The following is a 27,347-nucleotide window of genomic DNA, read 5'->3' as shown; positions in this document are numbered from 1 at the left end:
AGCAGCAGCAGCAGCAGCAGCAGCAGCAGCAGCAGCAGCAGCGGCCCGCTGCGCCTGAGAGTTGTGAGGGAGCAAAGGCCGTGGGCTCACTCCATGGTGGAAGAGGCGATGGTTTTAGCCAACCACGTTGTTGCTGCTCGCATTGTCAGCGACAGCAGGCATGCAGCAGCAGCAACAGCAGCAGCAGCAGCAGCAGCAGGGAGTGCTGCGGCAGCCGCAAGCCCAGCTGCGACGGATGCTGCTGCAGCTGCTTATGCTGACGCAAGTGGTCTAAGCGACCAGCAGGAGGCCGAGGAGCTGCTGGTTGAAGGTCAAGCAGCAGCACCTGCAGCAGCAGCAGCAGCAGCAGCAGCAGCAGCGTCACCTCTAGTATTTGGGGGTGTTGTGCGGAGACACGGGAGCAGCAACGCGCAAGCGACGCAGCGAGTGCTGCGGCTAATTGGCCCCTCCTTGGCACGCGAGTTTCGTGCTGCTGCACAGCTCAGGCAGCAGCAGCAGCAGCAGCAGCAGCAAGATCAACAGCAGCAGGCGCAGTTAGACGCCTCTGCTGCTCTTCTTGAGGAGAGTCAGGGAGCTGATGCACAAGGGCCTGCTGCTCACAGTGTCAAACCAGCCGGAGAAGCTGTGGCTCCCGTAGCACCAGCAGCAGTAGCAGGTCCTGCAGCAGCAGCAGCAGCTGCTGCTGCTGCTGCTGACTCCAGCGACGGTGGAAGCGAGCCCGACGCTGTCTCCCTAGGGCTTCTGCTAAACTTCTGCGCTTCTCGAATGTCTCCTCAGGCTTTCGGGGTCCGCACATACTGCTGCTGCTGCTGCTACTGCTGCGGCTGTGCCGTGGGCTTCTGCTGCTGCTGCTGCTACTGCTGCTGCTGTGCCGTAGGCTTCTGCTGCTGCTGCTGCTGCACGCTGCTACTTCTGCTGCGCTGCTTCGGTTTTCTCAGGCCCTGTGTTTCGCTTGTCTTAAAGACCTGCTCCCGGCTGAGTACGTCCCCAGCCATAGAGTCGTAGCTCCAGCAGCAGCAACATCTATTGCTGCAGCTGCTGCGGACCTCAGCTGCAGCAACAGCAGCAGCAGCTGCAGCAGCAGCAGCAGCATTAGTGACAAGGACCGCACAAGTGAAATCGCTGCAGACGGCTCTCTGCCTCTGCCCGACACAGCGCTCAATACAGAAAAGCCAGAGGAACTGCTTTCCGCGGAGTATGCTGCTGCTGCTGCTGCTGCTGCTGCTGCTGATCCTAGTGCTTTTGGGGTCGCAGCTTTTGTTGCTGCGTGCTCCACTGTGGTTTGCTGCTGCTCCAGCTGCTGCTGGAGCCGCTGCAGCTAGCTGTAGCGTCGACTGGTTACCTGCAACGTCGCACTTGCGCCTTTGCTGCTGCTGCTGCTGCTGCTGCTGCTGCCGCTGCAGGCACTGGGGCCTGGCTCTCCCGGTGTACCTCCACTTCACTTCGCCCATTCGGCGCTACGCAGACATTTTAGTTCATCGAATTTTGCAAGCAAAAAGCATTATGGAGCCTCTCGCAGATTTGGAGGTGCAGTTGCTGCTGCTGCTGCGGTTTTGCTGCTGCTGCTGCTGCTGCTGTTCGTTTCGCTGCCGCTGCTGCTGCGGAGCTGCTGCTGCGTCTGTGGCTGCGGCTGCTGCAGGTGACTTGCCTGCACTGCAACCGCAGCAAACGAAAAGCAGAAGATGCACAATTGTCTTTTTCTTCTTGGTATTTAAATGAATATTTAAAAGCTGCTCATCCTCAGGGGCTGCAGTACGGCTACGCCACCATAGCCCACATACACGTGCCCCCTGCGTGGCCCTCCGAAGCAGCAGCAGCAGCAGCAGCAGCTGCAGCAGTAGCGGGAGGGGTAGGCGCAGATGCAGCAACAGCAGCAGCAGCAGCAACAGCAGCAGGACCTGATGCAGCCGAAGAGGCGCAGGAAACAAAGGATGCCACAGGCCTGCAGGATCTAAGTGACGGGACAGAGGAAGCAACCAGCTCTGCTGCTGCTGCTGCTGCTGCTGCGGAAGAAGACACCCCAACTCAGCCCGCGCTGCAGCTGTTTGTGCCGCTGCTGCGGCAGGCCCGCAGCTGCAGCCTTTTGACCCTCGGGCTGGAGCTGGTTGCTTGCAGCGAAAGCGAAGCCAGTGCTGCTCCTTCTAGCGCAGCAGCAGCAGCAGCAGCAGCAGCAGGAACTGCTGCTGCAGACGCTGCAGCAGCGTGCGCTCAAGATGGCGGGGTTGCAGCAGCGGACGCTGCAGCAAATGACACTGGTTTAGAGGACGCTACAGCAAGTGGCACTGCTGCTGCTGCTGCTGCTGCAGATTGTGTTGCTGCAGAGGATGCTGCTGCAGCGGCTCTCGAGGCTGCTGCCTTCAAAAGAGACACTTGTGTCCGTTCAATTCGAGTGCGGCGGCTGCCGCCTGCATGCGCTGGTGACCAGCAACAGCAGCAGCAGCAAGAGCAGCAGCAGCAAGAGCAGCAGCAGCAGCAGCAGCAAGAGCCGCCGTGCGCGCTGCCTGTGGACGAGGAAACGGCGCAGCTGCTGCGGGGGCCCCCGGGGCCCCTCAGCGGCCTGCAGCAAGGAGAAGAAGCTGTGCTGCAGCTGTTTGGAGCAGTGCGTGTCATTTTGCTGCCTGGGGAGCGCCAGTGGGCAGTTAGGCTTTGCTTCGATCCTTGAGGTTTGCTGCTGCTGTCGCTGCTGCTGCTGCGCCTGCTGCAGCAGCAGACGCGCTGTTGCTGCTGCTGCTGCTGCGTCTGCTGCAGCAACAGACGCAATGTCGCTGCTGCGGCTGCGCCCGCTGCAGCAGCAGACGCAATGTAGCTGCTGCGGCTGCGCCTGCTGAAGCAGCAGAGGCGCAGCCGTTGCTGCTGTGGCGCTGCAGCAGCAGACGCGCTGGTGCTGCTGCTGCTGCCGCGCTGTCAACTTGCTGTCCGCGCCTTTTGAGGTGTATGTACAGCCTGGCGCGCGTGCATGCATTGCATTTGCAAATTAGAAATGAATTTTAATCACAAATTAAATTTATTAAATGCACTTTTAATGTACAACTAGACGAGGCAGCAGCTCTTTTCCCCGAATGTTCCGCCAATCTAAATTTGAAAATAGGCAGCAGCACCGGCGCATGCAAATGCATGCAAGCATGCACTTGCATGCAGTGCATGCACTTGCATGCACTTGCATGCATTTGCATGCACTTGCATGCACTTGCATGCATTTGCATGCATTATGTGGCATGCGCCTGGACTTGCAGGGGAGGGTCACTTCTGCTTTTTCGCGCCGAAAGAAAAAGACCTTTTAAAGCACAAGGGAGCAGAAGTGCAATTTTAAATGTTATGTTAAAGAATATAAATGTTCACCAAATATATATTATATCTGTATGTATTTGATACATAGCTGTATATATGCAGGTATATATATATATATATATGTACATTATATATATATACATGTATATATGTAGATGTATATATATATATATATTTATATATATATATATATACATATATATTTATATATATGTATACATATATATATTTACATATATACATATATATAAACACAGGCATATATATGATATGCTATACATATATACACGTACTAGAACTTGAGCATTTTTTATCTTTCGAGTTTATTTGCCTGAGAGCCTTTGCTGGTCTTTTTGAAAGTTTTGAAAATTACTTTTGTTTGTTTTGCTTTTAACCAACACGAAGACTTTGATTCCAATTGGAGTCTTTTCTCTAATTTAGATCAATTGGAGGAAATGGAACTTTTATTTTGTGTTTAAAACAAAATTAAAAGTCCATTTTCTGCGTTTTTGCTCCCTGCCCAGTGCTGCTGCTCAGGTGTACGTACACTGCAGCCTGCGGGCTCCTGCTGCAGTGGCTACCCTGAGGTGTATGGACACCGCAGCTCCGGGGGGACTGAAGAAGCAGCGAGAGCTTCATCAGTCCCTCATATCTGTTTCAGGAAAACAAAAGCAACTGCAGCAGCAGCAGCTGCTGCTGCAGCTGCTGCTGCACCTGCAACACTCCAGGAGCTGCTGCTGCGGCGCCTCTTGCTGCTGATACACCCCGCCGCATATTTGACCCTCAAAGAGCCTGCAGGGGCTGTCTTTACTAGGCCTCTGCAGTGTACGTACACCCCACACCTCAGCAGCAGCAGCAGCAGCAGCAGCAGATGGCAGCAGAATTCCAAATGAACTGACGCACACTTGGGGGCCCCCCGTTGCTGCGCTGCGCACGGACAAATTAAGATTCTAACTAGCAGCCAAAACACGTTTCAATTTAAAAAAAAAGAAGCCTCCCGGGGTCTCCAACTCTGCATTCAGCAGCAGCAAAAGCAGCAGCAGCAGCAGCAGCAGCAGCAACACCAACGGCAGCAGGCACTGGGCTTGCCCCCCAGAATCTGCCGGCCCAAAGGCTGCAATTAATTGTCTGTGAGTTTTCATTTCTTTTCTAAAAACCATTTCCTTCTGTTTGCTGCTTAAAAACAAGTTAGGCCTCGAGTTGCTCCGCCGTCAGCAGCAGCAGCAGCAGCAGCAGCAGCAGCAATAGGGGCGCAGCTGCCGGGTTGTGTGTTGCTGCTGCTTGCTTCTACTGCTGAACAGCCTTCCTCAGGCTACACATCAAGTTGAGGCTCATTGCTGCGGAAAGAGCACCAGCTGCCCTCAAAGGAGCAGCAGCAGCAGCAGCAGCAGCAGCGAAAGGCGAAATCAGACTGTTGGGAGGAGCATGCAGCACGAGTCATTGTTGCTGCTGCGCACGCAGCTGCAGCAGAAAGTTCAGCACCTTCAGTGGCAGTTAGGGCCTGGAACCCTTCTGCAGCAATAACAGCAGCAGCAGCAGCAGAAGAAGCAGCAGGTTCAGTGGAAGTGCAGCAGCAGCAGCAGCAGCAGTAGCAGCGGCAACGATCGCGGCAGCAACATGCCGTCAGCTCAGAAGCGGGGCCTATCTCCAATAATTGATGCTGCACCGCCACACCCCAGCGTTGCCGCTGCTGCACCACTGCAACCTCAGCAGCTGCAGCACCAGTTGCTGCAGCAGCAGCAGCAGCTACAGCAGCAGCTGCAGCAGCAGGAGCAGCTGCCGTTGCGGCAGCAGAAGCGGCAGCGGCTGCTGAGCGAGGGGGGGAGCTCAAGACGCGGTAGAAGCCCTCCTGTTGAGCCCGCTCCGCAGCAGCAGCAGCAGCAGCAGCTGAAGCTGCAGCAGCAGCTGCAGCAGCAGCCTTACGTATCTTCCAATCGCAAGCGATCTTTATGTTCAGAAGTTTTCTTCCCGAAGTCCACCCGCCTCAAGACAGCAGACACGCAGCTGCAAAGAGCAGCAGCAGCAGCAGCAGCAGCCCCGGCGGTAGCAGCACCTGCACCAGCTGAAGCAGCAGCAGCAGAACCAGCAGCAGCAGCAGCAGCAGCACAAGCTCCCGCAGTGGGACCTTCACCCCCACCGGGCCCCACAACTTCCTGCATGGCTCTTGTGCCGTACGTACGGAACGAGCTGCTGCCGCTGCTGCAGCTGCCGCCGCTGCTGCAGCAGCAGGAGCTGCTGCAGCTGCAGAAGCCCTCAGACCCCCTTGCTGCTCTGCAGCAGCTGCAGCAGCAGCAAACGGGCCTCGACGGCCTAACTGCAGCAGCAGCCTTCGAGCGGGACGGCATGCTGCTGCTGCCAGAAACAGAAGACTCCGAGCAGCAGCTGCTGCTGCCCAGGCCGTTCGAGCAGCAGCAGCAGCAAGAGCGGCAGCAGCAGCAGCAAGAGCAGCAGCAGCAAGACGATGAGGACTCGCTGCTGCCGCGCACGATGTCTCAGGCGTCGCAGGGCGCTATGAGTGTTGACTAGGCTGCGGTGTCTGTACACTGGAGCTCGCAGCAGCAGCAGCAGCGGCAGCGCCGCTGCTGCTATTGCTGCTGCTGTTTTACGTTCAAGAAATAATGGCAGTAGTAGTTGGGCGCTTTACATCCGCAGCGATTGCTGCTGCTGCTGCTGCTGCTGCAGCAGCAGATGTAAGTCCCGCGGCAGTGGCTGCAGCTGTTGCCACAATAGTAAAAAGCAGGGAAAAAGCAGGTGCAGCAGCTGCAGCAGTTGCTGCTGCTGCGTCCGTTGCAGCAGCACAGCAAAACCGCTGCCGCTGTCTTAGCAATTGCTGCAGCTGCTGCCCAGAAACTGCTGCAGCAACTGCTGCTGCTGCTGCAGGAGAATTCCTTGCTGCCAGACAGTACAGCACACATCGATTTCCAGCAGCTGCTGCGGCTTGTGCTGTGGCAAAAGGGTGCCTTTGCTGCAGCTGCTGCGTTTCTGCTGCTGCAGCAGCAAGGACAGACGGGCGGGTTGTTACCTCGCCTTTTTAACTTTTTGGCTTACGTACTGGGGAGCTGCTGCAGTTGCTGCTGTTGCTGCTGCAGTTGCTGCTGCAGCAGAAGAGCCCGACGCTGTCCGTCCGCGGCGCGCTGCGGCAAGAACAGCAGCAGCAGCAGCAGCAACTGCTGCTGCTGCTGGCTTAGGTGCTGCACCCTCGCCGTTTCGTTTGCTGCTGCTGCTGCATGGCGGAGAGTATCTCTGCAGCCGCTTTCGCGGTGCTTCCGGTTCTGGCGCTGAATGCACAGCAGCAGCTGCTGCTGCAGCTTTTGCTGCTCGCGCTGCAGCTGCAGTAAATCTACTGCTGCTGCTGCAGCGCAGAAAATATCTGAGCAGCAAGCTGCTCAGCATGTTCTAAATTTGTGGCGTCAATTTTCTGTTTGTGGCTGCGCCTGAAGACTTCAACGAGCCTGGGCAGCAAACGCAGGCAGCCAAACCCTAAATTAGGGTTTAGGGTCTAGGGTTTAGGGTTGGCAGACAGAGCCGCAGCCAGGAACGCACCACTGCAGCAAACCACAAATGCCCTCCTTGAAAATATAAACAGCAGCAAAAGAAAAAGACAAATGGGAAAACAATTTGTTGCAGCAGACAAATAGACAAAGAGAATAATCAAAAGAGAAAGTCCTAAATAGTTCTGAGCTGCAGCAGCAGCAGCAGCAGCAGCAGCAAACAGAAACAGAAGCGAACAGCGAACATGTGAAGTGCAAACTCTGCAGTGTACATGAGGCGCAGCAGAAACACCACAAGAGTACTTACACCATAAATGCACTTTTTAAAAAAAAGATTTATAATTTTTATAAATACATTTATAATTTGTATAATTATAAATTATGTAGATGCCGCATGCATGCACCGCGGAAGCAGCGCTGAAGCTCCAGCATCAGCAGCAGCAGCAGAAGCTGCAGCAGGAGCTGCAGCAGCAGCAGCAGCAGGAGCTGCGCCAGCAGCCGCAGCAGGAGCTACAGCAGCAGCTGCAGCTGCAGCAGCAGCTGCAGCAGGGGCTGCAGCAGCTTACCGTTTCGCTCTCTGTGGCCCCACATCTGCTGCTGCTGCTGCCTCCAGTTGCCCCCAGAAGGAGTCTGCATGCTGCATGCGTTTTGCTGTGTCTTCTAGAAGTGCAGCAGACAGAGGCTCGTGCGCTGAGGAGGACTGCTGCTGCTCGCCAGCTGCTGCTGCTGCTGCTGCTGCAGGCGGCTGGCTCCAGCTGCTGCTGCTGCTGTTCATCTTCCTGCGCTTAGAAGCTGTGTGTCCCCCTGAACGCATGCAGCAGTCACGGCTCCTGCTGCAGTTGTGGTTGCTGCTGCTGCTGCTGCTGCTGCCGCTACTGCTGTCGGTCGGTGCTGCAGCGTTGCCGGGGCAGCCACCACCAGCAGCAAAAGGAAATGCTGCAGAAGGATGATTAATTTTGAAAAAAATAACAGAAAAGAACAAGATCGTGCGGCACCGAAGTCCAGGAGGAGCACAGCTCTTCTGCTAAGACCCATGCAGTGTCTGCTGCTGCTGCCAGAGGGCCCCATGCTGCTGCTGCTGTTGCTGCTGCTGCTGTTGCCACAGCAGCAGCAGCTTCTTTCCTTTTGCCCTGGGTTAAAGAGAGAAAAGTTTCACTGCTAAATCTGCCCTAAGAAGATGCATTTCGGCCAGATCTTCGCTGGGAAGAGGCTTTGCCAGGGGACGGTGCAGCGGTGACCCTGCTTCTGACCTGCTGCTGCTGCTGCCGCTGTGGCTGCTGCTGCGGCTGCTGCTCAGGCTGCTGCTAAAGCTCCCTCTGTACCAGCAGCCACAGCTGCAACAGGTTTGGCAGAACGTATCTGTATGTCACTCGCTGCCGTGGCTTGCTGGCGCCGTAGCAGCAGAAGGTCACTGTAGAGGTAGAGGCAACTTCTGCTGCTGCTGCTGCTACTGCTGCTGCTGCTGCTCGTCACGGCCGCATACAGCTGAATTAGCAGAAGAGCTGACGCTATGGGAGCTGAGGACGGGCGCAGGTTTGCGATTGAAGGCAGTCACTGCAGCAGCAGCAGCAAGAGCAGCTGCAGCAGCAGCAGCAACAGCAGCAGCGGCGAAACCACATGCAGCTACAGCAGGGCCACAGCTATTAGCAAAGTATGTGTAGCATGCTAAGTAGAGCCTTTAATGCAAGACCTGGTGTCCTGCTGCTCCTGGTGCTCCTGCTGCTGTGCCGCTGCTGCCGGTGCGGCAAATAAATGATATAAAATGAGATTAACTGCTGCACGCGTCGCGTCACGTGCAGCAGCAGCAGGATCGAGCACATACCAGTCGGAAGAGCCGCAGCTCCGCTGCACCAGCAGCAGCAGCAGCTGCAGCAGAAGCACCCGCAGCTACACCCGCAAAGAAAAGAGGCAAACAGCACTGAGGAGCCCTTCTTTCGAGCTGCTGCAGAAGGGGACAGCTAGAATTCGTCAGCTGCTGCGTCGCGGTCGCAGCAACAAAGTGAACGATGCTGCTGCTGCTGCTGCTGCTGCAAATGCTGCTCCTGCCGATGCTGCTCCCTCGGACAAGAGCAGCAGGAATGCTGCTGCAGGCAGCAGGCTGGGGCTGCACCTCTTTAGGGCTTCTACAAAAGGCTCGGGCTTTGGCGCTGCAGATGCTCATTTAAAGGCTGCTGCTGCAGCTAGGGGAGCTGCCAGCGCTGCGCCGAAAAGGAATAGCAGCAGCACCAACAGCAGCAGCAACAGCAACAGCAGCAGCAGTAGCAGCAGCAGCATTGGCAGTGTGCGCAGACGCTCCCTCCCAGTAACTGTGCTAGCATCAGCCGAGAGAGGCACAGTATTTGCTTGGCCGCGCGTTCAGGCTGACCAGCACCAAAACACTGCTGCACTTCCTGCTGCTGCTGCTGCTGCTGCTGCTGCACCTGCTGCGCCTGCTGCTTCACCAAACAGGCATTCGCCGCATCAGTTTGATGGCACAGTAACACCTCCTTGGTCTTTGCTGCAAAACCAAATCAGCGCTGAAGCTTCTCCCTTGACATCAGAAAGGGAAAAAGGGACCAGCGCGGGACAGAAGCAGCTGCTGCAGCGGCAACAAAAGCAGCAGCAGCAGCAGCAGTCGCAAAAGCAAAACGTGGAGCGTCGCCGAAATGGCGAGGGCTGGGAACAGCAGCCAAGGGAGGCTGCAGCAGGACCAGGTGCTGCTGCTTCTGCATCTCCTGCTGCTTCTGTTGGTGCCCCTTCTGCTGCTGCTGCAGCAGCAGCTGATACGCTGCGCAGAGGCATTCCACAAGGAAAAGAGCTGCAGGCAATCACTCGTCTAAGGTCGCCTGAAGAAGCACTTAGGGAGCCGCTGTGGCAGCAGCAGCACGAAACAGGATGTCAGCAGCATCAGCGGCAGCTGCACAAACAGCAGCAGCACCAACAGCCGCAGCAGCAACTACCACGACAGCAGCAGCAATTACAGCAACTACCCGAGCTCAGAGGAATCTTTGTGCCTATCCGGCTGCGGGACCCTGGCGCTCCGTCCAGCAGCTGCAGCAGCAACGGAAGCAGCAGCAACAGGAGCAGCAGCCAGGGGGAAAAAAGCCGCAAAACTGCTGCGCTGAGGCTGGAGATTTGCATGCGCCTTAAAGAACAGGCCTTGCTGCTGCAGCAGCTAGAAGAGAAGCGTCTGGTGACGCAGCAGTTGCTCAACGCAAACCGGCTCGCAAAGGGGCTTGGGGGTATCGGTGGCTGCTGCAGCAACGACGGGGCAGCAAAGCCACCAGCGGCAACTGCAGCAGCAGCTAAGGCAGCAGCACGAACTTCTGCTGCTGATCACCCGTCGGCTGGAGGCGGCCAACAGAATGTAAGAGCGCCTGTGGGTTTGTCTTTGCCTCAATCTCCCCAGCTACAACAAGTGCAAGAGCAGCGGCAGCAGGAGCACCAGCAGCAGCAGCTCCTGCCGCAGCAGCACCAGCAGCAGCAGCACCCGCAGCAACAGCACCCGCAGCAGAAGCACCTGCGGCAGGAACAGGAGCAGGCGTTACCCTGGGTGCTGCAGCAGCAACAAGAGAAGAAGCTGCTGCCAGATGCTGTTCTGCTAGAAGACCAACAAGGCGAAAGAATAATCCAAGCAGTAGCAGCTCACGGGGCAGCCTGCAGTGTCAGTTACCCGCAGAGTGCAGACACCATGCCAGCAGCAGCTGCAGCAGAAGCAGCAGCGAGGTCGGCAGCAGCAGCAGCAGCAGCGGCAGCAGCAAGGGCTGCTGCGGTCACAGGTGGAACAGCTGCAGCAGCTGCGCTTCCGGGCCCAAGCGGCTACGCTGTTGGCTCCCCGCTGCAGCCTTCAGTGACTCGGGATGTCTCTGCCAGGCATCAGCAGCAGCAGCAGCTGCTGCTGCTGCAGACTAGCAATGAGGCAGGTCCTCTCGACGGTACAGGAAACGTTGCTGCTGCAGCAACGCCATCAGCAGCAAAAGCGTATGCGTTGGGCACTCCTGGAGTGCTGCCAAAAGCTGCAGCGCCAGTACAGGCTGCTGCAGCTGCAGCAGCACAAAGAGAAGAAGCAGTGCGGTATGCCAGCGAAAGGGGAACAAGCAGCAGCAACAGCAACATGACGAGCAGCCGCAGCAACAGCAGCAGGCGGGGAGGCCCTGGCTGCGTTTGCCGGTGCCGCTGCGGGTTCTTGAAGCAAAGGCAAGTATTTGCCTTGCCGGGAGAGACGCTGCAGCACGCCGAGACCGCCGCTGCAGCAGCAGGCGCAGCAGGCGCAGCAGCAGCAGCAGCAGCAGCAGCAGCAGCAGCGCCTGACCCGCAACGCGAGACGGAGATTGGAACTGTGCTGCACCCCCGGGTAAGGAAAAAATACATGCACTGCTTTGCTGCTGCATCCACCCCCGTTTTGCCCATTTTACCCTTCTCTGCTGCATGCGCTAGGGCCGTTTGCAGCAGCAAAAGTCCTTTTCTGCCTCTGCAGGCGTTGCTGCTGCCTGTTTGAATGCCTTGCTGCTGCAGCGGGCTTTGCCCCAACCGCTTCACTCTCCAAAGCAGCAAAAGACAGCAGGGTTGCTGTGGGGGCTGCTGCAGCACGAGCTGCAGCAGAAGCTCCAGCAGGAGCAGCAGCTGCTCCTCCAAGGCCACGACAGCAAGCGGGCAACAGCAGCAGCAGCAGCAGTGCAGCAAGCCCTGCAGCTCGTAAGAAACGCTGAGCAGGCTCTGCTGGGCTCCGCAGCTTCCAACGAAGCTGGACCTCATGCGCGCTCCAGCCAGCGCAAACTAAACGGCGGCGACTTGCACGCTTTGCTGCTTGCGCCTACTGCTGCTGCTGCTGCTGCTGCTGCACCTGAAGCGCTACAGCAGCCTGAGGCGAGCTGCTACCCTAGAGCAGGAGGCCCACAAAGAAGCCCCAGGCAAACAGTGCCCAGTACAGGCTGCAACGGCAGCAGCAGCGGGAGCAATAGCAGCACTGAATTTCGACACAGGCAAACAGTCAGCGCCGATCGTGACGCTGCTGCTGCTGCTGGCGCTGCTGCTGCTGCTGCTGCTGGGGAGCTTGTGACAACACAGTGGGCCCACGCGCAGCCGCATCAAGAGCATGTGGAAAAGGCCCGCACGTCGGCAGCCTTCGGCGCAACGGCGGCATTGGACAATAGCAATGCTGCTGCTGCTGCTACTGCTGCGGCTGCTGCTGCTGCTACGGCTGCTGCTGCTGCTGCAGCTGCTGCTTCCGGTGCCCCGTCTTGTCCTCATCGCAAGAAAGGCCGCAGCTACGGCCCCTCCTGGGGCGCCAGTGGCGCTCTCGAAGAGCCTGCTGCACCTCAGCCTGTGCTGCAGCGGAAGCCTGGGGGTCCTGCTGGAGAGCAGGAAGCCAGCAATGCTGTGGAGGAGGAGAGAAGGAAGCAAGGAGCTGCTGCTGCGCCCAGAGCTGGTGCTGCAGCTGCACGAATTCTGCACGCAGAAGCAGCAGCGCCGTCTCCGCTGCGGCGACCCGTGCTTCCTCAGCAGCAGCAAAACTACCCCCGACTGCGGCTGCCCATTATGAATTGTCTCAAGTCAAGTGCTGCAGCAGGAAGCGCCGAAGCATCTGGGGCTTCTGCCTGCTCTGGGGAGTCTGGGGCCATTGGCATTTTCGGCCTTTCTGCTGCGCAAGAGGCAGCAGAGGCGCGCGGCGAAATCGTCTTTCAAAGTGACCTTTCCTGCTGCACGCTGCAGCCCAGCAGCAGCAGCAGCAGAATCGGAAGCCTGGTGGCGACTACTGTAACGGAAGTGCACTCGCCGTTTCCTCAGCAGCCGCAACAGCAGCAGCAGCAGCAAGGGCAGCAACAGCACTGGATAGCAGACAGCCAGCAGCAACAGACTACTAATCACTTGCGCCGAGCTATACCTAGGGAGAACACCCCGTATCAGCTGGAGCAGCAGCACCAGCAGCTGCAGCAGCAACAGCTGCAGCACCAGCAGCCGTACGCAAGTAAAGTCCAACGAGTGCAAAAGGACACCCGCGCCACCGCCAGACAGGTGGAGCCACCCATGTACCATTCCGTTCAAAGAAATCAGCAGCGGTGTCAGGAGCAGCAGCTGCCGCAGTTGCAGAGGCATTCGCCGCAGCCCCCGCCTCAACTGCAGCAGCAGCCTGCAAAGCAACAGCAACAGAGGCAGCAGCAACACAGGCAGCAGCAGCAAGACTCGGGGCTGTCCCATGAATATCTCAGGGCCCCCGCGCCTGTGCCTCCGCTGCGGCTGGAGAAAAGGCTGCCAGCTCCCGCCAAACCAGCAGAAGTCTTTGTTGCAAACTGCAACAAAAACAATGGAGAGCTGCGGAAAGCAAAGTTCAGTCACGAGGAGCCGTCCGGCAGCCGCCTTGCTGCAGTGGGAGGGCAGCAGCGGCAGCAGCCGCCGGTGTGGCGGCAGAAGCCGCAGCAGCAGCAAGCCCAAGACGAGCTCTGGAGGTGCTTAGACAGTAGCAGAGAGCCTCGGAAAGAAAGGCAGCAATGGCGGCCGGAAAGCGTCTGCCGGCGGCAGCAGCAAAGGCTGGAAGGGCACTGGAGAAGCTTTTGCAGCCCTCGTGCTGCAGCACGCCCTCCACTGCAGCAAACTGTGCAAAGGCGGAGTGGCTTAGTGCCCTTCGAAAGGGCTTGGAGAAGGCGCACCGAAGATAGAAGCTGCAGCAGCAGAAACAGCTCACGAAGCAGCATTCACACCAGCAGCAGCAGCAGCGGAGCGAGAGCACGGGCAGAGAACTGGAGGCGACGCGCCAGGCCACCCCCACATCCTTCTGTCTACAGAGGCAGCAAATCCTTGCTGCTTCCACAAGGAGATTGTGGGGCCCCGGCAGGTCAAGTGGGAGGGGCAAATGGCGGAAGAAGAAGCAGAAAAGATCCTGAAGACAAACGCCTCTCCTTGGCAGAGAGGGCCGCAGGGATGGCAAGAAGAATAGTGCGCGAAGAGTTCTTTGCCTGCGAAGAGTAAAGGCGGCCTCTGTACACTCAGCGTGGAGATGCAACGAGCTGCTACTTTGCTTGCAGCAGCGAGCCAGCTTTTCGTGTGCTACGAAACTCTGCAGCTAGCTTTCAGCAGCTCCCACCAATGTTAAAAAGGCCATAAGTCGCTACGTGACTGTCGGAAGGTCCCGCGCTTTCTTACCCCTCCCCAGAGCTTTGAAAGGCCACGCCCTAGTGTCCCCAGGGCAGACCTTGGGGGCCCCACCGCTGCTGTGGCGTCACTCAGGACTCTGGCTTTTCACATCGTTCAGGGGGCTGGTGTGTTGCTGGAGGCCACCGGTTTAACTCTATGCTTCAAGGGGAAACTTTCTGTTGCGCTAGGTACCCGTGGTGTGCCGCAGAAGGTGTAGGCAATAAAAGCAAAAAAAGCAGCAGCAGCAGAATCGTGAACACCACTAGACAGAAAATGGGTGTTCGGTATCTGCTAAAGGAACAAGCACTGCACGGGCAGCGTCAAAGCCAATTAAAGGCAAGGCTAAGTGCCGAGCTACGCAAATGGTTCACTAGCGAGTACGCCAGCAGGGTTACGAATACGAAACAGTTCATAGAATGCATAGAATGCATAGGGGGCTCTATGCATAAATGAGTCCACATATGCCCCAAATTGCGAAACAGCAGGAGACAGGCACAAAAGACTTTGTACAAAACTCATAAACCTGGCATGCATTCAGCTTGTAGCGGTCAGCGCGGCGCTGGCTAGGACCAGCAATAAGCATGAAGCGGCGAAACAATGCGAACAACAGATGGTGGTGAAGAGGCAACATACTTCGGAAACTGCAGATGAAACTCATCAGTGCCAGGTAGCAGGGATGCCAAACGCCCTACTTTGTGTGAGCAGCGACAGTTCAGCGCATGCAAAAGGTGGCTGAACAAATTCTACCTCAAAATTGCCTCAAAACAAAAAGCGCGCTTGTCCCAGCGCGTTTAGAAAGCGGCCTTCCTTGGAGAGCAGCAGTCACCGCTCGGGTTATAGGTGCAGCACTGCTCACCTCTGAGCGGGCCATTCCAAGAAGTGATGCCGCCATATCGTTAATTTGAATGAGCAAGATGACACAGTTGTGCTTTGGGACTGGGCGGTGCCTTCAGAGACGAAGACCTTGCCTTACCACTCGCTGTAGTGTAGATCGCGAATAGAGAACAGACTCATTTCGGGGTTGGCTTCTGTTGCAGACTCCGCCTTTTCGAACAGAGGAAAAAAAAACTATATTTGTTCCTGATTGAGCACTCTCCATTTGAGGCCTTTGAAGTTCTTTCTCGGCCGCCCTACACTCACAATGGATGCCTTATTGCGTCATTTGAACAATATACGATCCAGATAATCAACATGCAACTTCCTCAATGCAGGCACATTTTACCGTGTCTGCTGTTTGGCTTCAACAGTAGAGACCACCACTCCCTGCGCAATAATGCCAGAGTGCCACGGGAAGCCAGCTGGTGCACACAGGTGCTGTCGTACAAAACTGGCGAATTGTGCACTGTTATGTCGCATCCCAGTAAAAGTCTTGGGCTCGAGCAGTTCTTTAGTCTTTGAAATCCACAAATGCAGTATCTTCCTCAAAAGCACTGCCGTGAGCTGTTCCTACTGCGCTGTGTTCTTGCTTGCACTTTTCTAGAAAAAATTCGCGGCACGCCGGCGTTGCGTCACAGATTTACAGCTTTTGTTGCCTTAGGTAGCAACGGCAGCTTCAGTAACTGCAAAGAGTTCTGTGCGCTCCGAATCAGGCCGCCGAGTTCACCTTACGGGGACATGAAAGAGCACACTGAGTACAGTAAAAGACACCGGAGTCAGCAAACGACGCCTTTAAAAGGTAACAATTCACTCATGAATGCTTTTAAAAAGGAAAGAAACCTGCGTGGTACACTTGCACTTTTGACCTTCGTTGTCCTCTCCAGGCATGGGCCTCGTTTCAGTGGGAATCTGCCAAACGCGGAATGACGTTGCATCCCTCTTCCCTTTGGATTGTAAAGATAATTCCACATGATTCTTATCGCGCGCCAAATCCCCTGAGAGTCATGTTTTTTCCGCTGAAAGCCAAAAATCGCCAGTTTTTGACGCACTTGCAGCGAAGAAATCGAGGGACTTGGGCTTGAGCTGCAAAGAATAATGCAGCTCCCTTAACAAGCCGTGGATTCGTCAGATTCTTCCGTTGCTTCATTTTCAGCAAGTGTACATTCTATGGAGTTTTCTGTAGCTTCCTTATCATCTTCCCGCCATGGGTTCCACCGTTCATACCTAAAAAAGCGCGGGCCAGTGTTCATGTCGAAAAGGTCCCTCTTCAGTTGAACTACCTCCCTGGGTGGAGGGCGTTGCCCATCATTGTATTCATACAACACAGCAGCGAGCTTCATCACAAGGGGAAATCGGCTATGCTGGTGCATCGTCTGCGGAATGCGTAACTGTGGTAGTTCTAATACACTATCCATCATTGTGCGCCACCACTTCTCTTTCTGCGCTGCTGGGCCAAGTAATTCGCAAATACACCACACAGCATCCAGCGCAAGAAAACGCCGTCCAAGTGCCTCCTGTAGAAAGCACGGGAAGTCAGTATTTCTTTCTGTCTGTGGAGCGGTGATTAAAAATTCAACAAGATCTTCACAGGATCTGAGAAGCGTTTTCAATGCAGACCCATGAACCTCGCGCCTACTCAGGACTTCCCGAAGGCTGAATAAGGGGGGGTAAATGTCGACGCGACAAACCCTTCTTGCATCTAGCTCTTCGAAATTAAATACGCGAACGGGTCTCATCTTACGGACAGACGGCAACCGATAAAACGGGTGCTTCATGTAGCACTCTGTACATCCTTCACTTTTCCGGGATTCGAGAACTGTAACAAGCTGAAAAGCACAAAAGCCACAAAGTGCTCAAGGGACGTTGCGCACAACGCAGGGTCGATTTAGCTTGTCCCTCAGGAAATATAATTTCTAGTTAACCATGAAACATCTCTAGTCCAATATAATTGGAATAAGCTGTTAAGGCACACAAAAGGGCACGAAGTGTCTGAATCTAAATGCCCATCGTTGGTCTGGATACTCTCTCCAAATTTCGCGATGTAATATCACCTCTCAAAAACCCGAAACTGTCCCTTATAAAGGCAAAATAGGGCTGCGCATGCATGAGGAGTATAGCAAACTTTGGTAATGGCTATCTAAGACATAGTGGGAGGTCCCAAAGGTCACAAACCATTCACACAGGAAGCAGCTTGAAACATGATGGAGCCGATCAGACGAGGTCGATGGAGTGCAAAGTGGACACAATCGAACTTCTCAAAAGCAGTCAGGTGGGAGCCAGTGAACAATCAAATAGTAATACCACTGAATTACTCTCCCTTCGGCGACTTACTGATTTTGGCAGATGTTGAAATCTCGCCTGGAGCATGCGATGGATTGCAGAACCTTCGTTTTCAAGGAAGCGTTTTACTTTCGCTGGGGCTGTAAGTTCCCGCAGACGCCCCTGCAACAAAACAGACATATTATGGGTTGTTTAGCAGGCGACTCGAGCAGCAATTTTCATAATACGGGATGGAATAAGGCAGGTTACAGAAAATGCCCAACGACTAGTGGACAGGGCAGCAGCTCAATTCACACAGAGGCAGAGCGTAGCTCACCCTCCCGCGACAGGTGTTCATCTCAGGTTCCATACCATCGTCTGAATCTGAAGAAATCACCACAGGACCCTGATCTTGGTCTGCAGATTCACCAGCCTCCGGCACTTCAAAACGTGGGCCTGCAGATTTATCAATATCCGGTATTCCAAAAAGCGCAAGATAAATATCATTGGGAATACTATCACCAAAGCCGCCGGCTGTCAGGTAATTTCCATGTTTCGAACGCCCCAATGTCAACGCATTAGCGCCTACATGCCCCAGGGGGTACTCAACTCCGTCCCCCAATTTCACTCTGGCGGGAAAATATGGCGGCTGAGGTTGCGGCCAGTGTAGAAGGCGTGTCCGCACCAGGTCGACAGCCGTTCGAGGGGGGTCGTCTAGAAGTGAATCAAGCCGAGAAATTTCCACTGCAAGGTCCGGCTCCCCTTCTCCAGCCGCCAACCTTTTCGCTGGCGGCTCGTCAAAGCCGTCAAACAACCTAGTCTGCCGCTCCCTCTTACCAACAACTTTATCGTAAAATAAAGGGCTTAATTTCACAGAAGGCGGGGACACCGGAGGCCCGGTCGGTGTGCGCACTTTGGGAGACATTTCTATTTCTTTTGTGCAGTCTACTGAGTCTTCGTCTAATATGATTACAACCTCTGGATATCTCTCTTCCTCTGGTGAGTCTGAGATCTCTATGACTTCCACGGAAGAACTTGGCACTTCAGACTCGTCTTCTTCTTCCACGGGTGAGGCGGGAAAACTTTCATTAATAGTTTTTGTGACTGGATTGGTAAACATTGGGTTTTCGCCTTCAAGGGGCATATTGTTGCCTCTCTCGTTCCATCCCTCTGAAGCGTCCGTCGAAGGCGTTTTTTCATTGTATTCCGTATCATGCATTTGAGTTGCCTCCTCTTTTGGTTCCGTAGTTTCCACGGGAAGTTCCGGAGATTCGGGCATCTCTGAGGGAGACCTTCCCACGGAAAGGGCAACTTCGCATAGGTACTCCGGGGAACCATCGCTGGTAGGTGTTTCTGGAGTTTCAACGCCAGCTGAAAGCCTGCGAAGCGCTGTTCTCGGTTGCGTTGCCCTTACGACGGGGTGGAAACACAGCGATATAGCGAAAATTAAGGTAAGTACGGAAGTGAAGACAGCAGTAACAGCAAATGCCAAGTTAGGTCGACACCGGGAAGCAGAAGGACGCCGAACAGTATAATCTCTTGCATAATTACAGTGATTCTCCACCCCAATTGGGGGCAAAGCAACAACTGAAGAAGCCTCCCCAGGGGCCCAGGGTTCGGCAGTCCACTGGCTGCCTTCCATTTGTGCAAAAAACTAGAAAAGTTGTGTAACCTTTGATTTCAGTTCCTCGTTCAAGACATAGTCATCAGAAATCAAGCGGAAATTCAAGACAAGGAGAGCATGACTGAGAGCTCTGGCAATTTTCAAGCGATACTATTGGCTAATGCTCACGAAAACACAACAAACACAGGAAATCAGCAGCAACAATCGTTTATATATTTCTTAGTTGCACAGTCACGCTAATTAAGGAGGCATTTTTGCTGGATCTGGCCTCCCTCTGTTGCGTAAACCACTGCCAGAACCGATTGCGTGCGGGGTTCGGATTCGACCCAATAATGAACGTAGCGCGGGGCACTACCAGTGCCTACGAAAGCAGAACATTTTCCGCTAACTGAGTGTGTAGAGATTAATTGACAAATTAAGTTGTACGTTTTGGGGGAAGATTAAGCCTTGAGGGTGTCTAGGTAATAATTCCGTTGGGACCGCCGGTGACTCGAATATGGCGACGCGGACTCGGGACAGCCTAGTTCTTTCTAAGAAATCAATAGTCTCTAAACAAAACATGCTGCTCAACTAAGTAATTCCACAGTAGATAGAGGGATGAACCATGTTTTGCAGTAAATTACGGCCTGTTCGCGACTGAGCAGCAGTGCTGGTCTCGCTGAACACCACAACCGCAGACCACTCCGCAGTGTTTAGATGTACAACGTAGACCTACGGGCAAGCACATGCGATCTGCAGAGCGGCAAATGCTCTGAATTAGGCACACATCAGCACGTACGCAGCGGAAAAATATTGGCTGCTGGTTCAGCGCAGACCCTCGACGAGCACGAATTGCGGAGCAAACACAAGGCCAATCAGCTAGCCCTTTAATAGAGAGCTGCATTCTACTCGTTTTCAGCGGAAGAAATGCACCGAAACACCTTAGGGTCCGCTTCAGTGTCAAAGAAATAATGATCAAGATAACGGGGTTGCGGGTCCCCGTCATTTCTTGATTTTGAAGGCTGACCAGCTCCATGTGGCATTTCTGGAAGGACGCCAGCAAGGGCTGAGGGGCATGGCCACGCTGGTGCTTCAATTCTGGGTGCAGAATGGGCGCATGGAGACAAGAATACCTAGCGGTTGGTGAGAAATCGGTTTACAGCATCTTTCGATGGATGCAACGCTAATCTTCCAGCCCACCTCTATGACCTTAAGTAACATGGAAGATTAGAAAATGCTCAAGCCAAATGTTAGCTGCTAGTTTTGTTGTGTATCCTGGAAGGTAATAGCGGCGCACCTGAGATCCTGCGCAGTAAGCAGCGGGCCTTCCTTTCTTGCAGATGTTGCACTCTACATGTGCCATAATGCACTGACTTGCATGCTGCTGAGAACGCCGCCTGTTACAAAAGGCGGATCAGCAGCAAGAACAAGCCGGCTGCTAATGCATTCTTCAAGTTCGAGCTCTGTTAATGGTGTACATTAACCATCGGAAAGCACAGCAGCAAAGCTTCCAGCCGTTCCAGATAGCCTCTCATTTCTTTCTACCATGATGCCTTTCGTGCATTCTAAATAGTTCCAAACCTCTCCCACGACCCTCATTTGTCCTTTGAGAAAGCCTCTCTGGTTGGCTTCTCGTCACGGGACGGACCCAGGAATACTACGAAGCACTATGAAATCTATGATCTCAGCAAGGAAATTGCAGCGAACTCTGGTACTTCGCTATCTGGAAAGGTAAACTCAAGAACAGTTTGACAGGGGAAACAGCGCGAAAAATCATTGGCTGTGCAACGTTCTTGTGCGCTTCAGAGTGGCGGCTACGCCGGTTACGGCGCTTGTCACCACTTCCCTGGCATCGTTCGCTAACAGCTGATACCAACCCATTACCGGTCTGTCGCTATCTCTGGAGCCGTCTAGGTTGTCCAGCAACCCCGTTTATTCCCCCAAGTCGTCCCTTTTTGAAGCAGTTTTATAAAGCACTGTACAGCAAATTGCGGATATCTCAGTTGCCAAGCAGCACTGAGATGTCGTTGTAGGAAGACGTTGTAGTCCTAGGGAGGATACGGCAATAGTCCAGCAGCATTCCGTCAGGAAACACGGCTCGCTGATCCAGTAACACTCTGAGGACCTCTGTAGGTGCATTTTGCACCACTGTTGTCTGCAACGACCCACCAAACATAATATATTATAAGAACAGTGTAAGGGCACGGCGATTGTGAAACTACTATGGAGGGCGTTAAGCACGGCTTTTCTAGCTTTTTGATCACACCTTCCATCTGCCATGGCCTTCGCCTGCCATGTGTATCGCTCCAGGGATGGAGATGTGACTGTTACGGTGCCTGTGCCGTTATCCGGCACACCTGTCGAGACTAAATGCTGTGTGGCGGCTCTGCAGGAGTGCCGTTTTTAGCCACTTCTGAGTATCTATTTATCCTATTTTCCTAGTGCTCTTCGCGGTTTGATTTCATTGTTTGTTCTTCACCTAGATTCTCAGCATGTTTGAGCCATGCGGATGCCTGTGGCATGCAGACGAATTTCGTTCCCGCAGCAGATCATACAGTATAAGCTTTACTGAGAAGTCATCCAGAAGACATCCACTTGCTCATCAGAGCAGCCTCCAAATGGTTCATAGGAAGCCGTTGGCCGCCAACTACAGTGAGAGTAGATTCCCCAAGACGCTGCTAGCCTTTGAGCTGTAACAGTTGCATCACAGCCGCGTTAATTAAAGCCACATGAACAACCAGTTTGTAATCTTTCTACACATATGTGGCGAATGATCTCAACTTGGATGGCTTAAGTCATGTCTACTCAGCAACCGGCCTTCAGTAATTTATCCACAGATCGGCGGCGCAGGGGCAGGCCCTTACTCTGTAATGCGAAAAACTTGCCTGCGTGTGCAGGGTAATGCGAAAAACTTGCCTGCGTGTGCAGGGTCCCCTCTTAAATTATCTTGCTTCATCTGAACCGCGGAAAGCTCTCGGGAATCGCAACAACTGTGAGCATTCCGTGTTCAGGGCTGTTTTAGAGTCCTTGTTAACGTGGAATTCAAGGTGGTGCCGACCGTTCTGTGCTACCCTCCGTAAATGTCGTCGCAGTCCTGTCTGCATAACTCATCCCACCAGGCTGTTCATGTGCTCAGTGGGAGGACCTTTCTTTCGGGCCACATCTTTTTAATCCCCGTATTTTTGCCCTTAAGATTTCAAGATAGACTGGAGCTGCATTTACGTCAGTTTTTAGGCACCCAGCCCTGCAACACGCCGGTGTTTACGTCTTATTGTGCCACCAGGAAAACGCCGCTACTACCCTACAAGACTGCACTAATTAACCTAGCAAAACAAAAAGCATACATTCAGAAAGCCATGACCTCTAGCATGCTCATTAAAAAGGCCTGCACGCAACAGCTCTTGGTCACGCGGCCTGCACAGAGTTGCTCTGAAGGAGCCAATTCTTCCTAGCTAGCAGCAAGTCCTATTGGTATTTCCGTGTCTACCACTAAACAATAAGTTCACCCGTTACCAACCTCAAGATGTGCCAAGATGGCGTTTTCAAGAGGTCTTCTTGTAAGGATGTACGCCTGCTAAGTGAAGACCCACTGGATGCCAGCAGAATAGTGGGCCCCTAGAGTTTAAGCGGCCCATGGGCCGCTAAAACCCTCAAAGCCATGGGCCGTCAATGATTGCTCTTTGCAAATTTACACCTCCAAGCTTTCCGGCGTTTCTAGTTAGCAGTATTTTGCTAGCTACATCCAGAGTTACTCTGCCGCGTTTAAGGGCTTCTCGATGTTGATGCTACTTCTACCTTTGTAGATGGCACTAAGAGCGCGGTTTGCACCAAAACTTCTCAGCACGTGCACAAAAAAAAAGTGGCAGCTTGCATCGCTATTCTGCAACGGACTGCCATACTGCCAGAAGGCCTGCTATCAGCTGGGGGTCTACTAGACGCCATAACAAAGACACATCAATTCCGAAGCGATTTGCTGCTGCAAATCATGCTGCGGGTTACCTTTCTGGGTGAAGGGCTTTAATGTTTGCTTCCTCGCAGCCGGTGGAGTTCTTTGTGCTGTAAAGCTGTATCCGTGAGAAGTTCGACGGCGCCTTCCAACCGCATATTTGGCTGCAAAAAAGAATCCACGCAAAGGACCCAAAAGAGCCTTCAGGATATCTGTAGCATGAAGCGTTGCGATGCTGACATGGGTAGAGGTGCAGTAAACAGCTCAACAAAAATGAAAGCCCATCCGGAATGCTCACCAAAACCATTTGTGAGAGGTCAGAAAAGTCACCCGCGAGGGACTCCATCTCATCTCGTAGGCGGCAATGTCTAAGCCTGACCGCCCACTCAGCTGATGTATGTGCCGGGACTAGGATTCAAACTTTTCGCCAAAGCAAGACAGCTATAGGTCTGTACCGTCCCAACTTGGTGCACAAAAATTCAGCTCTTTAAAACAAATTGGGAAGGTGGCTTACCATGAAGCTAAATAATCGGCTGGAGGAAGTACAGAGCGCTGGAGTCTCAAAAATTGCTCACTCCACTCAATCATGTCCATTTGTCTTTGCAACTCGAACTGCTGGCACAAAACTATGCCCATTTTGTCTTCCGTGCATGACTGAGAAAATACTCAACCCACAGCACAAACTCAGGACACCGCTGAGGAAGCAACCGCGCTCCCCGGACATTCAAGAGAACGTCGCTGCTTGCAAGCGCCTGTGCAATGCAGGCGGTGTATCCCAAGAATCATCGTTGAGTGTCAGCCTCTCATGCAGCACTGCTAAAGTTGATGTAGCCCTGAAGCCTTGACTGCTCACCCTCAGCTGATTCATCGTTTCCTCCAAAATGCAGTAGCACCTCTGCTCGACCGAGCGGCAGTTACACCGAGCGCCACTGCAGTCAAAAACGCACAAATTGAAACAGTGTCATTAGGCGACAAGAAAAGAGATACAGAAGCAACTGCCGAGAGCGTGTCCACGGTGCCATACTCGATGAGGCTTTGAAGAGCTTCGAGTCTCCCCCGAAGCTCTTTTCTGCGTTTCTCCAAAATGAGGTGGGGCTGGCGGCCTCTCTCCAATATGCCAGAGTACGCAATTGACAGCGGTATTAATGTGCAAGCTCCTGACAGTGACGCAGACAAGACAAATATAATATCAAGAGCCTGCACAAGGGGCGCCAAATGGATGCTCTCAGGGTTAAACATGGTCAAACAGAAAGTCTCCACTAGCAAACCGGCGCGACGTCGAACTCAGTCTACCTTCAGGATCTCTGGCCGCCAATCCGCCAGTTACATCCGCATGAATGTGGTTGGGCCGGCACAGCCGACAAACAGGAGCATGGCACATTGTGCAGAAGGCTTCGTAGGTTTCTCCTGCATGCTGTTTACAGCGTCCGCTTGGCTTGGGCATCTGAGCAGACAGGGACACAAAGTACTAGTAGGCGTCTCGCCCCATACTTTGGACACCACCCCATAGTTCTCATATAATGACTGGAATACGTGGGCATTTCCTCACCTCATTCAATGGGACTCTAATGTGCCTTGAAACGAGTTTGTTGTGGGAATGCAGGCGCTCATCGCAGGCATCGCACAGCCTGATGGTTCCATTTCAGCTCACAAAAAAACCTCAAATTCGCAAGCTACTAGATTACACAAGTAGATACAAAGCAGACCTCCGATAAATTGTACATACTTGGCCATGTCAGCAGGGCACCAAACTGATGCGGGAAACTCCTGACAGGTGTCGCAGAGCGGTACCGCGAATAGCTCAGGCTCCATAGGATTCACTTCAAAGAGCACCAAATAGTTAGGCACTACCTATGAAATCGCACAGTCCGGCGCGCAAGACGCATTTTGAGGTACTGAAGCAGCCGGCGTCTCGTTCACCTTCAGCAAGCAGATGCGAAACGGACACGTCCGTCCAATAGCAAATCCAGACTAAATCAGTATAAATGGTACTTAAAAACCTCACCTGTGATGAATCGTAAACGACGTATTCCTGGCGAAAAGTGTGTCGGGGCAGTACTCCCGCTGTAGCTTTGGTGATTGGTTTGTTCAACTGCCGAGTTGCTTCAGTCTTCCTATTACGGGACGACCCTCTGGTCAAATTCTGGTCAACGTCATCAAAGAAGACCGTAAGTGTCTCTGTAGGAGCTGCATCTCCATTTTGAAGATAGGCGCTATCGTATTCTGGCGGGAGCGTGGTGCGTTCTCCTGACGCTTCCTTTTCGTCGGACATGACTACTGAGTGACCCACTCCTGCGAAACAAGCACACCACATGTTGCAGTGCTCTGCAGCTACAGCGCATGAAAGTACAGTTTGCATTCTGATGCCACGGAACCTGTCTCCGAGTAAAAACGCTTGCCCAGACTGTCAAGGCAGCTCAAAAGTGAACTACATCCATCGTAGTCACTGCGGGACAAGCATTTGTAGACTGTACTGTTTCGGTATTCTAGAGTGCAACATCTCACCAACTTTACAGAGGAAAAATTCAAAGACTCGCCGTTCTCCACTAAGGAGCTGGGACTTCGCGGCCTCCATAAAGTCTGACCGGTCATGTCTTTGTTGTTCTTCCACACTGCCTTTTAGCTCAGCTGAGCAATAAAATGAGCGAGGACATGAAGGCGCCTACTTGTACCTGACTGATTTACCGCTATTAACTAGGCAAAAACAACTGAAGCAGGACCAAGCGTGGGACAAGGGGCCCTTCACTGAGGCCCATGGTGCAGAAGGGGCAGTAGCGATGCATTAATGCATTTGATATATTTCCATATATCTGGCTCACGAGAAGTAAGCGTGAATGGGTCCGTGGCCTTAGCGGAATCTCCGCGAAGAAGAGGGATTCCCTGCAAACTTTGTGAGCATGCGCAAATGCACACTGGCGCCCACCGTTCTACCCACAGCACTATAGCACACTTGTTTCAACTAGCAACGGCGTTGTGTTTTACTGCAAAATAGGTCCATTAACACACACCTGAAGTTTCCTAGAACGAATTTCATCCCCCGAGGGCCTATCTTAAAACCGCGCCTCGCTACGTCTTGAATGGTGTTTTCCTCATCAAGCAGTGAAGCATCGACAAATGAATATACCACCAGCCGCTTCTGAATAAGCAACAGCGCAAATGGTGTCACAGTGTCGGCTACACGTGAAAAGGCGCCTTGCGTGACAAACAATAGTTTGGGTGACCAGTCTCAAGGTTCGGCAGAAGCTACCTACGCACGATGGGGGTAGAAAGATCTAAAAAATTAATCATCCGGTGCAAATGAAACTAAGTGCAGCTGGAGTCCTCCATGGAGGAAGGAGGATACAAACAGGGCCACTTACCGCTGTGCGTCTCTCAAATAGATTCATGACATGCGGAGATGCAACGTGCCAGACCTGAAGAAGCTTTACACGTGATGTGCGAGTGGTAAGTTGAAGCATGTACTCAATGAATGACCATTCGTCGGAGTCCTTGATCACTGTTCCCATGTGTTCCTCTGACATGCGACCAATTCCAGTGTCTGGCACCACCATTTTAGATGTGTCGCCTCGCGGGCTCGTACTCTTTCTTTCGCAGATGGAATTTATTTGGTGAGAGCAAATTTGCAGCAACAAACGATACGACGGCCTTCTTCAGCTGTCGAATCCCTGCACAACGTCATGAGCACTCCCGACATATGGAGGGAGAACGCCATGAAAAACTTAGAAGACTAGCATACCCTTACGTTTATTTCACTTATCCTCCTCAAAAGGTGAAATTGATAAAAAGAATGTGACGAATTATAACAGAAAGACACCTTCTTGGGGGCTGTAAACGCCCACAAAGAAGTGCTCGATGATGGACAAGCCGCTGTAATGCTGGCATCATGGTCAGCATGGGACGTGCACGGGTGCCATGAGGTCTCCATTGAATTTGTGCAGACCTAATTGCAAATTTCGCAAAAACATTAAGTCATTTAATTTCAAATTTAACAAAAATATGGCATTTTGAGGCATAAAACTGGCAGATTCGCCTGAGACAGTCTGGGGCTTGTTATGAATGGCTCGCGTGACTGATCGCTCAGACAGTTCATTACAATTTGCTCCGATTCTTTTTATCAGATCCCACTCTCATGTGTTCAGCTAATAAATAAGCATGAGATAACAGAAGATGTTAGGTCCTAAACGCAGAAATACGTCGCAGCACACTTACCCGCATATGACGTGCTTGTTTCACTGTTTAACCACAATCAACCCTATTTTACTGCACGTCGAAATACTATAGCTTTACGAGCGCGAAATGGGACTACGATAAAATGTCCACATGAAGTTGTGCAGTTGCAAATACTGACTAGGAGGGCCTTCACGCTTACGCGTCCAGTGCAGGAAAGCCGCTCGAGCGCTACACACCTAGCCCTATTACCCCCCATTCTTCAAGCCTATGTTGACACAAATCTCTTAGCGGCAACTGGAGAGACAATAAATCAGGCAAAGTGAGCAGAGGTGATGTGCAGTCTCCTGGAGCACTTTGCTGATTCATGGCAGCGAGAGAGCTGAATTGGGATGGTAATACTACAATAAAGCATGCTTCATTTAAGGCAGCATTGCCTTCATATGTAGAAGAAAATGTAGTTACCTTACGAGATGATACTAAGGAACAATAGAGAAGCGCAGAGTGAAGTAACGTAGTTGCTGTAAGCATGCTCGTTTAAACTTTAATGCGCAAGAGACACATGTGGCAACAAAAAAAGCTAAATAAATCCTGAATATTCTAAATG

At 53.2% G+C, this 27,347-nt stretch overlaps 6 protein-coding genes across 6 annotated transcripts; 3 read left to right on the top strand and 3 right to left on the bottom strand.

Moving 5' to 3' along the window:
* Positions 1-93: 93 nt before the first annotated feature.
* On the top strand, positions 94-2,662 carry ETH_00014860 (uncharacterized protein; the record flags this gene model as incomplete). Its single annotated transcript, XM_013376638.1, has 4 exons — positions 94-786; positions 939-1,195; positions 1,404-1,527; positions 1,640-2,662. The coding sequence occupies 4 exons, from the start codon at positions 94-96 to the stop codon at positions 2,660-2,662; spliced, it is 2,097 nt and encodes a 698-aa protein (XP_013232092.1).
* Positions 2,663-4,905: 2,243 nt separating this feature from the next.
* ETH_00014855 (uncharacterized protein) lies at positions 4,906-5,814 on the top strand (the record flags this gene model as incomplete). The annotated part of the gene is made up of 1 exon (XM_013376637.1): positions 4,906-5,814. The coding sequence occupies one exon, from the start codon at positions 4,906-4,908 to the stop codon at positions 5,812-5,814; it is 909 nt and encodes a 302-aa protein (XP_013232091.1).
* Positions 5,815-6,306: 492 nt separating this feature from the next.
* On the bottom strand, positions 6,307-7,554 carry ETH_00014850 (uncharacterized protein; the record flags this gene model as incomplete). The annotated part of the gene is made up of 2 exons (XM_013376636.1): positions 6,307-6,640; positions 7,346-7,554. 2 exons carry the CDS (start codon positions 7,552-7,554, stop codon positions 6,307-6,309), a joined length of 543 nt encoding a protein of 180 aa, XP_013232090.1.
* A 987-nt stretch (positions 7,555-8,541) lies between these two features.
* ETH_00014845 (uncharacterized protein) lies at positions 8,542-13,724 on the top strand (the record flags this gene model as incomplete). The annotated part of the gene is made up of 2 exons (XM_013376635.1): positions 8,542-11,112; positions 11,274-13,724. The coding sequence occupies 2 exons, from the start codon at positions 8,542-8,544 to the stop codon at positions 13,722-13,724; spliced, it is 5,022 nt and encodes a 1,673-aa protein (XP_013232089.1).
* Positions 13,725-17,157: 3,433 nt separating this feature from the next.
* ETH_00014840 (uncharacterized protein) lies at positions 17,158-18,666 on the bottom strand (the record flags this gene model as incomplete). Its single annotated transcript, XM_013376634.1, has 2 exons — positions 17,158-17,207; positions 17,397-18,666. The coding sequence occupies 2 exons, from the start codon at positions 18,664-18,666 to the stop codon at positions 17,158-17,160; spliced, it is 1,320 nt and encodes a 439-aa protein (XP_013232088.1).
* Positions 18,667-22,622: 3,956 nt separating this feature from the next.
* On the bottom strand, positions 22,623-26,124 carry ETH_00014835 (Zinc finger and GTP binding domains, related; the record flags this gene model as incomplete). The annotated part of the gene is made up of 13 exons (XM_013376633.1): positions 22,623-22,737; positions 22,872-22,947; positions 23,149-23,227; positions 23,427-23,502; positions 23,598-23,730; positions 23,867-24,017; positions 24,123-24,201; positions 24,300-24,424; positions 24,579-24,865; positions 25,079-25,201; positions 25,393-25,460; positions 25,582-25,709; positions 25,933-26,124. 13 exons carry the CDS (start codon positions 26,122-26,124, stop codon positions 22,623-22,625), a joined length of 1,632 nt encoding a protein of 543 aa, XP_013232087.1.
* Positions 26,125-27,347: the final 1,223 nt, after the last annotated feature.

Source organism: Eimeria tenella, genomic scaffold (assembly GCF_000499545.2).
Source record: "Eimeria tenella Houghton genomic scaffold, Eth_scaff38, whole genome shotgun sequence".
Lineage (NCBI taxonomy): Eukaryota > Apicomplexa > Conoidasida > Eucoccidiorida > Eimeriidae > Eimeria > Eimeria tenella.
This window is presented reverse-complemented; position numbering and strand designations above follow the sequence as displayed.